The sequence below is a fragment of the Hylaeus volcanicus genome, chromosome 4 (genome assembly GCF_026283585.1).
Source record: "Hylaeus volcanicus isolate JK05 chromosome 4, UHH_iyHylVolc1.0_haploid, whole genome shotgun sequence".
NCBI lineage: Eukaryota > Metazoa > Arthropoda > Insecta > Hymenoptera > Colletidae > Hylaeus > Hylaeus volcanicus.
Genome location: NC_071979.1, coordinates 12,763,708 through 12,773,849, shown reverse-complemented (window position 1 = coordinate 12,773,849; position 10,142 = coordinate 12,763,708). Strand labels below are relative to the sequence as shown.

General features: G+C 32.6%; 1 protein-coding gene across 1 annotated transcript; it reads left to right on the top strand.

Moving 5' to 3' along the window:
- The first annotated feature begins 1,167 nt into the window (after positions 1–1,167).
- LOC128875843 (dnaJ homolog subfamily C member 8) lies at positions 1,168–5,894 on the top strand. Its single transcript, XM_054121774.1, has 6 exons — positions 1,168–1,311; positions 1,661–1,819; positions 1,897–1,963; positions 2,025–2,119; positions 2,187–2,326; positions 2,416–5,894. Exons 1-6 carry the CDS (start codon positions 1,234–1,236, stop codon positions 2,648–2,650), a joined length of 774 nt encoding a protein of 257 aa, XP_053977749.1. The 5' UTR covers positions 1,168–1,233; the 3' UTR covers positions 2,651–5,894.
- The last annotated feature ends 4,248 nt before the right edge of the window (positions 5,895–10,142 follow it).

The following is a 10,142-nucleotide window of genomic DNA, read 5'->3' as shown; positions in this document are numbered from 1 at the left end:
CTGTTTCGTGTTCAGCTACTGTTTTTGATGTTTTAATAACTGCTTCGTTAATGAAATGGAATCTTAACGACTTCGTTGATGAAGTCCTTCCTGTTTCATACCATAAAATTATTCGCCGTAACCGGATAAATTTGAGTCACCTAACAATCATAAATTAGAAAAAGAAAATAAATAAAATCGTTGCGATGAAAATAGTTCCGCGATTCTTACTGATTACTTGTCGTACTTATCGATTTTTGAAACATTCGTTTTTACGAATGAAACTACTCACGCAGTTAAGTTTCTCGTACGATAATAGCGTTCTGATAGCAACAGGTGCGTTAAGATTCCTTGAAGGGAAAGTAGGAAATAGAGAACAAATCGCGCATTGTCGATGTAAGTAAACTAATTAGTTTGCAATTCGTGTTACTAGTTAACAAATGAACGTGACGTATGTTAGTAAGCAAGAAAAATGTTACAAGGAAAATGTGTGTTTGTAATCGCGTTCCTTAAACAGACTGGTCCCCCGTACCCCCATAGTTTACTTCAAAAGTTACGCGTTTATGTACGAACGGTGTTCAATAGTAAACGACTAGCTGCTAGATACCATGCTAGATTAGACAAACGTAACGTATGTTAGATATTATAACGTAGTACTAGTATTTACACCTTCCCGTTTACGCATTCTATGTTTCCTGACGGAAGATAGCAAGTAGTTCTATGTATATGCTAGACTAGTATTAAACATTAGACTTTAGTCTCTTCATTTGAACACAAATTTACGCTATAATGTATATTGAATGTATAACTTTAATTTCATCTAATACATCTTTGTTACCGCTAAAAGGAAACTTTACTTGTTTATTGGTTGTTAAGCTTTGTTAATAAAATATTATAAAATTTTAAACGATTCTTTGAAATTTCATTAAACCCTCCTACTCGATCATATTTCAATTAAGTCTTACGAGTACAAATTACTTTTATAAATCTATTGATCACTTCGTAGAAGCACGAAAAATTTGCGCGTTTGTTGATTTCATAAATGATTATATGCTAATTTTACTAAGTATAACGATTGTTAAATTTTACTTTAGATTATACAAGTTACTGCGGTACTGCTGAATCGAATAAATCTATATGCGGCGATGAGTGATTTTTGCATTAAATTCCTTAAATAAACAAACAACAACAATTACTCTGACCACACGCTAATAGGCGGCACCACTATTAATATGGAAGTTAGTGACCATCAAGATGGCTGCTACCAACTCGAGTATATCCAGTGAAAATCCAACAAAGAAAGAGGATGAATTCAACGAATTTTATACGGAAGTATGTTAATATTTCAACTGAGAACATACTGTTATAATTTTCCCGCGTGCAATTCAGTTTTTGATATAATTCTTGATTATATAACCGTAAACACGCATATCTCGTTTTAAGGGTTAACAAACGTCAATTTACATCCATTTAGCCGAAACAATAAATACACCTTTGAGACAGTGTACAGGTTACAGTTGTTTTTTATTTAATAAGCAATGCCTAATACCGTTTGAAGATTGTGAACAATATTGTTTCTCATGCCGTTTTGGTTACAAATAAATCTAACCTATACGAATGTATGCGCGTTCCAAACAAATAGTTGTTTTCCTGAACTTTAGGGAATGCTGCTTTTGTTTAGGTGAAAGAAATAGAAAAAAGGGATTCAGTATTAACTCCTAAACAGCAGATCGACAGATTACTTCGGCCTGGATCGTCTTACTTTAATTTAAATCCCTTTGAAGTGTTACAAATTGACCCAACTACATCTATAGAGGAAACCAAGAAGAAATACCGACGCGTGAGTTAATAATACTTTGTTTTTTGTTTACATGCACGTATCGAAATACATGTTACTAAACTACTTGTATTTTCTAGATGTCAATTCTTGTACATCCTGATAAAAATCAAGATGATGCAGAGCGTGCACAACAAGCATTCGAGAGTATGTATTTTTTGTCAGAAATTCCAATGGAAAATTGTTAATATTATTCTATTCCTTACAGTTGTTAATAAGGCATGGAAAACACTGGAGAATGAGGAAACTAGAGCAAAATGTATGGATGTCATCGAAGAAGCTAAAGCCCGTACCGATCACATGGTATACATCAAGACATAGAACTTTTATTTGTTTATAGAGATCTGTATATTACTGAAAGATTTATTAGATTGCAGAGAAGAAAAAGAAATTAAAAAAAGAAGGAAAAGCTGAAGGTTCCAGCATGCTCGAAGAAGAATCTGAAGAAGGTTACGGACATGCTGTTTGGGTTATGACGATGAAACTCTTTGCTGATATGGAGCGAAGAAGGTTTGTAATCATTCAAATATTAAATATTGTCTACAGACATGAGATTTATGATTTTAGGATTAATAATATTGTTGATTTACTTTGCGTAGGAGAGAATTAGCTACTAGAGATGCGGAACAACGTAAAAGGAAACGAGAAGAAGAGTTATCAGCGGAAGCGCAAGCTGCGTTAGAACGTGAGTGGCAAAAAAATTTCGAAGAGTCGCGACAATCAAGAGTCGATAGCTGGAAAGCTTTTCAGTCCGGTTCTAGTGCTACAAAACAAAAAAAGGCCAAGAAATTGAAAGCATTCAGGCCTCCAAAAACGAAAGCTGAATCACGATAATTAAACAATTCTTGTTCCTGATGCCTGACATAGATTCTTTCATTTAACATGGTGTTTCATATTCCTTGTAAAGTGAAAGTAGTTTGAGTAGCATGTTTTCATCATGTGACATCAAATCACTAAGTTCATCAAAACCAATCGGAATTGTTCTCATTTTTAATTAATTTGTTAATTAAAAAGTTGTGATTCGAAGCTAGTTAAAAATATGTTCAATCTCGTGTCAAAATAGAGAGTGTGTTATAAAAAAAGCGACTAGTAAGTTGAGTAACAAAGTATGAAAATGAATAATGTATGTGCATCTTCCAAGAGTTATTGGCGTGTTTGCGGAATATATGTGTGTGTGTTCGTGCCTACGTGTGTGTGTGCGCGTGTGTGTGAGTGGATACATAGTTGTGATACGTTTACATGGCCTGATTAAGTTAAATCGTAATGTACAATCTTAATGTGACAAATTATTTCAAAATTATATGAATAATACTGGTCGATATGTATAAAAACTGAAGGTGACAAAGTTACCGAAAACCCTCTCCACCTCCGATTTTGATGACCTTGAAATATGTTGGCAAGGACATGATTCTAAACAACGTTTCTCGATACATCTAAGCGGCGATTGGTTTTAGTTTTCGAGATATAATATCTTTTACTTAAAGTTAGAGTAAAATAGCGGCCCGGGGGCTTACCCCCGGTCGAGGGTTGCTAGGGTCCAACTGTTGCGCGTTAACATCTCTCAGAATAACCATGTATTTACACAACTGCGAGGTGCGCTACAATATGTAAAGTTTGGGCTCCATTTTTCTCTACCTTTAAGTCATTGTCGCTGTACATATAGTTCAAATTGAAATTTAGTAACTTGGTTGAAGAATGCATCAATTCTTTAAGGACAGGTAGAATGTTTAACCCTTTGGCCTACAACCACGAGTGAGACTCGTGGTCAGGAATTTGGGCCATAAATAATAAGCACGAGTCTCGCTCGTGGTACTTCATTCGGACTTCCTACCTTCGTGTTTACTATGGTCCGAACAATCAGGCGATAACGTGTAGGTCAAGATGTTCAAAAGATATTATAACTCAAAAACTAAAATGAGCCACCACTTACATGAAGCGAGAAAAGTTGTCCAAAATGTATAAATGTTATTGCGCGTAATATACAAACTTTTAGAGCGACTTTACTGTGTTCACTGCGTTTACAAAAACAGTAAACAAGAAATTGCGATCTGCTACACGAGCCTTGCGCCGCTACGTATAGCCTAATAATACTGAACATTTTTGCAAATACCTGTCTCGAAAAACTAAATCCGACCACCATATACTAGGGAAAAGTTGTTCAAAATAACAACATATTTTTATGTCATCAAAATCGGAGCGAGAGGGGGGGGGGGGGAAGCTTCGGCAAATTCATCTTTAAGACAGTCTACATTTATAGCATATATTGTTGCATAACAAATGTAATATATAACAAAGTTTATTATGTACCGAGTAATTCTTATGAAGTCATCAACGTAATTATCTCTTAAATTCGAGGATATCAAAGAACTCTCAATACAAAAGATAGTTGTAGCCTCTGAAAATAGCATTTCTTCGAACAAAACACATTTTAAAATTTGTCTTTAAACAGAGATGATCATGTCGATCGCTTTATGAAAATCACTGTACATGTATACATATATATACACACATATATATCATATTTTTATCTCAAATGTACAATTAAATGACGTGATGCTTAAATGAAAAAGAAACATTTCTTAGCTTTTCAAATCCTTTCAAATTGCTGTGAAAAGTTTACACATATCGAAACGATAATCGGTCATTGAATGAATGCTAATTATATCCTAGTATTATAATACATTTTTTTTAATTACGATAGATAAGTATAAAAATATGTTTCCTTGTATAGAACATAATCTCTGTTTATATATCCCAAGAAAACTCGACATTGTTACATATTAGTGCTATAACTGCACAAAGTACTATGTACCATGTAACATCCCGTCACATTGTGTTTATATTTCACGATGTTTTATGTCTGTATGTTATACTCACATGAAGCAGATAAAATCACAATTTCCTTGGCAGTTTATTTTTCCTCGGTTGCTTCATTTTTCGTTTATTATCAATTCATTTATTTCCACAGCAATAATCAATCACCGCGTTTAAGTTTAACACGTTAGCCATATTAACGTACAAAACATTTTAATTACCCATTCCGGTTATTTTAATGTGTTTTTTAAATATATATTTCATTCGATGCTCAAAGTATGATGGAAACATACTACATTTTTGTTCTCATTTTATAGGATATTTCAAATGGAATGATGCAATTATAATTTTTAGTATTGCTGTTATCAGAATAACTTAACGGGCCATGTAATCATGACTTCCGGTGTTCGATACGTTATCGAGTAACAAATGTTACATCTCAACGTACACTTGGTCCAATTGTAATTTGTAAGATTATTGTAAGGAGAAAAATTTCTGAGGCGTTTTCTCATTGCAAATCATTTTGGATAGCGTTATTAACATATGAAAGTCAATGTCGTACAAGTGCCGACGGGAATGAACGTGAAGAATCGTAGGAAAAAACTTTCATTAATGATATTAAACAGCATAAGTGATCAAGTGAAACGAAACTGATTTGTAGCGTTTCGTCTTTTTTATAATTCATTGCGAATCAAGAATGTCAAGGTTTATTATTATTATTATTTCATGCAGTATCAGTGTGGGTTTTCTGTTGTACGATGCCATAAACTCCATTAATATCGTTTTGTACATCAGCGTAGTATCGATAATCGGTTCACTATTAGATAATACAGAGTAACACATTAAATAATACACACTGGAAAGACGCCTCGTTTATTTATAACAAGTATACAATTCTAAGTGATAAACAATGAATATCTACTCGTATTTTTTATTTTCGTACATGGCAATTTTTTATGTTGTGTAATATAATAAATTAAACTGTAAGAATTCTGCAGTAGACAGAATTCTTTGCAAATCTTCAACATTTTTTTTATACAATTTACGACTATTCATCCATCTGTATGTATATCAAATGCTCGAGTACATGGTAGTATTATTTAATAGAAGAAGAAATTCGCTTCACATTTGTATACTAAAGCATCAACGATCATTGATAATTTGTATTGTTCCTTACTTAGTTGAACCATTCATTATTAATATATTCGTCTTGTATGTTATGACGTCCATAAGATATAAATGTAAATACAATACATACGAAGTATACATAAATCATTTAATAGCACCACTCAGCCTCTATCAAGTATATGTCAACGTTTATGTGACAAAATTTATTAAATATATATTATTCCGAATTTATTAACGCTAATGTCTTCTGATGAAATAAATGAACGTGAATAAATTCGATGGATGAAAGATGCAAATCAAGAATTAAAAGCTTTGGAAATTCGAACATTCTTCATCGAGCAGACGTTAATTGTCTGCACCCTGTAAATATTAAATATTGCGAAGCTATTGTCAACTGTTTTCCAGCTACAGTTTAACCATCCAGCGCTTGAATCGCGCAACAATTGAAAGTTTATTGAAATAGAATAGAGAGAGAATCGATTAATGTTGCTCGGTCTACAATGAATGAAAATTCAAATATGTTTGCAATCTTAAAGAGGAAAAATTCTAATAATAATATTTTCCATTGTTCAGATATTATCATGTTTCATAATTTTAACTCAATAAAATTCAATTATTAAAATTGAATTGAATAAAATTAAAATTTTATTATCATAATATACTCATAATTAGTATTTACTAACATATTTTTTAATTTTCTCATGGCTATTTGATTCAGACAATTGTATACAGTTAATCGTTCATTTATGATTTTGTATATTTAATATTGTATGTTTTTAAATTTTTTCAAAAGAACATGATAATAATTGTTTTATTTTTCTTGATCTTTCATGGCATGCATGTGTTAAAATAATATTTGAACAATACTAAGGATGCTAGCATATAAGTACGTTCTATTTTGTTTACATACTATTCCAGTTATAGCAAATGAAAATGACAACTCAATTTATTTAAAAAATAAAAAATGCATATGTCGGAATAACGACTCATTCGTCGTGCGATGTTAAAAATTGACATAATCTTATAGCATCGAAATGATCTTAAACATAATTGGAAAAACTCTAAAAGTAAATATTTAATTTATTATGAATTTGTCGACTTCGTGTATTTCGAAGTAGTTCCATCGAGTTACGGTTACATTTACCATACGTAACTGTACACTTCCATCCGGAGTGTTCACCTGAGAAGCATACTAAACTCCATTAACCAAAGCTAAACACGTACGAATACATCTTATTTATTTATTTAATCGATTAAGAATTTACTTACCGTCAGCGTTACCATAAACATTAACGCTTTTACTATTATTAAAAATGAAAGTACATACATTCGAAGAATGTATTGATTACAATAATTCTAGTATTATTATTTTAAATCAGTCTGTCGTCTGTTTCAAAATGCATGTTCATAAACATGTTTGTTGTTTCTTAATACAATTTAAAAATATTTAAATTCTTTTTAAATAATAATTTGAATTATTCTTATTTATAATTTTAGTGACAATAGACGTGTATAAAGTACATACGCGGCAATAGTGTAAGTACTATTAATCGTTTGTGTAAGAGGCATATAAAAAATTAGCGTTGAAAATGGTACGCGTACTAAGACGATGCAGCCATATTACAAATGAATGGTTTCATTAAGTAATTATTACATAAAGTATCCCGGAACTTTATTCGTGGAGAAACTGCATGTCGTAAGTAAAATTATAGATTACATGCTTTAGAGCGTGCAACAAAGAAAGAGACATTAAAGAAGCAGCGATGATTAGAAAAGGAGAAAGTGGGATAAAAGTGACATAATATCAAATTTTACTAACATTTTCAGTTCAGAGAAATCATCTTCTTTTAATCCATTATATAGTCTTTACATGGAACCATGTAACTAAGTTAAAGATTATCTGGAATAACATTTAATACTACATAAGAAATTGAGTAAGAACCTGTCATAATTTTAGTTTTGAGCAAGATAACGATTGCAAATAATCGATCAATAATTTCCTACTTTAAAATATTTTTAACGTATTTTAAACATATTTGTAAATAATCTTAAAGTTAATAAAATTATTCTGTTAAGAATTAAAAAATCTACACAGTCGTATAAATTTAACTAGCACTGTTTAGAAATTTCTAAAAATATTTCAGAGTAAGAAATTATTAATTAATAGTTTAGGATCACTTTCTTCCTCAAAACTAAAATTAATGTATACTAAAGTGTATGCGAAATATATTTTACAAATTAATTACCATAACATTAATGTTTCATTTTACCTACATAAGTGCAAATCTTTTGCATACACTCAGCACATGTTTTATTCATAATCGCATACACGGTAAACGCATAAAGTTCGCAGTCAATTATACTACCATAAGCAACATTGAGTTAAAGGTGACCAGGTTTTTATCATCGTACAAATTTTAAATAACGAATAAACGATAAATAACCTTTTACTCTTTCAAGAAGAATTACAGTTCGAACAACCAAATAAACCCTAATTCAACTGCTAAACCGCTATAGTTTGTAGTCAGGTTTATTCATCATCTATTATTTAAATAAAATATCGCCCATCTTTGTCTAGAGTTCGTAAAGTCACCCGCGTTTGCTGCATATCGCGATGCGCCCGTCCCAAAAGAGCTCTGTATCCGAGTAGCTGATCCGCATATATACATAACAAGCAAGTTTTTACCGTTGCGTGTGTGCACAGGTGAGGAAACGTGCCTGTGTCCGTTTACACATAAAGTCGGGATAAATATCGACGTATAAGAATCGACACGTAAACGAGAGGAAACCGTTTCTCTTTGTAGTATCGCTCACACAGCTCGAAGAAGTGTTATTTCTGCGCGTATACCTCAGCCAAAGGAACGTGTTCGTGTTCGTCCTGTCGCCTCTCACAAATGGACAGTTGGATGTGTTTGTGTACGTGAACCGTTGCACAAATGCAACCGAGGTGGGTGTGTGTCTGCCGTGGCGCACAGGTAAGGCGGAAATACGTCTGAACGTGCACGATCACGAGGAAACTCTTATAACTGAACGTATCGGTGTGGACGGCAGAAAGAAATGCGCTTACACATTCCTGCGCAAACGAAGGACCCAACGTCTGCACGTTGTTGACATCGACGGTAGCGGAAAGGAACAAGTCCTCGTGAGCGTTCTCCAACAAACAGAGGGAACCTCGCGAAATCTAACGCTTGAATTTTAACTCTACGTACTTTCCTACTATTCCCCCATCGAGCATAGCGAACGGTTAATGTTTAGAAACGACATTCTTATAATTCTATTTAACTATGATGGAATCTATATTTATAGAATTTCAGCAGTAACTAGATTTTTTGTAAACAATCTATTGTTTTTCGAAATGTTTCCTTACTGTCCTGAGTAACATTCAATATCGATTAATAATAATTATAGCTAATATTTTCGCAAATCAATTAGTTAATAGTTTTCGTCGGAACATGTAGAGCAAATATATTACATTTGACACGTATGAGACAAAAGTAGAATAAGTTATAGGAAATCCGAATAGGTATCTGTATTGTCGGTATATAAAAATAACGTCTAATTATTTTCTACAAATACGGTCGTAATATCATTGAAAATCCCGATTCAAAGATAGTGTTATTTGAATAAAATAGATGACGAATAAAATGTACAGATAAATTTTTATTTCTCGACGATGACATATTTAATTCTGTGATAAAAATAGTAATTTCTGTTTTTAATGGATAAAAAATTGTAAAATGTTGTATCTGGATAAGAATTTTGTCCATCTCTGGCCTGACCCCAATCAGAAAATGCTCGTCTGGATCGTAGGCTCTCCTCGTAAGCGAAAGAAAGTAGTAGTCTAGCATCGACGTCCGAATCGTACGCGCTTAGGACAGTATGCAAATGAAAGGAACATCATCCGCTTCGAGCCGACGCCGATGTGTGTACGCAAAAAACACGTGTGTCCATCGCGCGACACAAGCATCGGTGCGCGCAGCCTCGCTGTATGATACAAGAATTATACTATAACGTCAAGAAACTTGAAAAGTCATACACTTCAAATTTCATAATGCATTCATGAAGAAGAGGCGTATGATTTTGTTTTTTAGTAAGATACAAATGGTACGGAATATATCCGATTATTCTTGTTATAAATGAAAGCACCACAATTACGATTAAACGTGAAAGATGATATCGTCGTAGTAAACATTTTTTAGTATTTAATTTAATTAAATAATTAATTAAATCATACGGATATCGTTTTTTCTTCCGATTTTCGCGATATTTAATAACTTTTGAAAGTTGAGGAGTATTATTAGGAGTATTTTGGAGTATAGGGGGAATCAAATTGAAAGGGGTAACAAATTTTCATTGCCACTGTGTTGTAGCTTATAAAAAAATT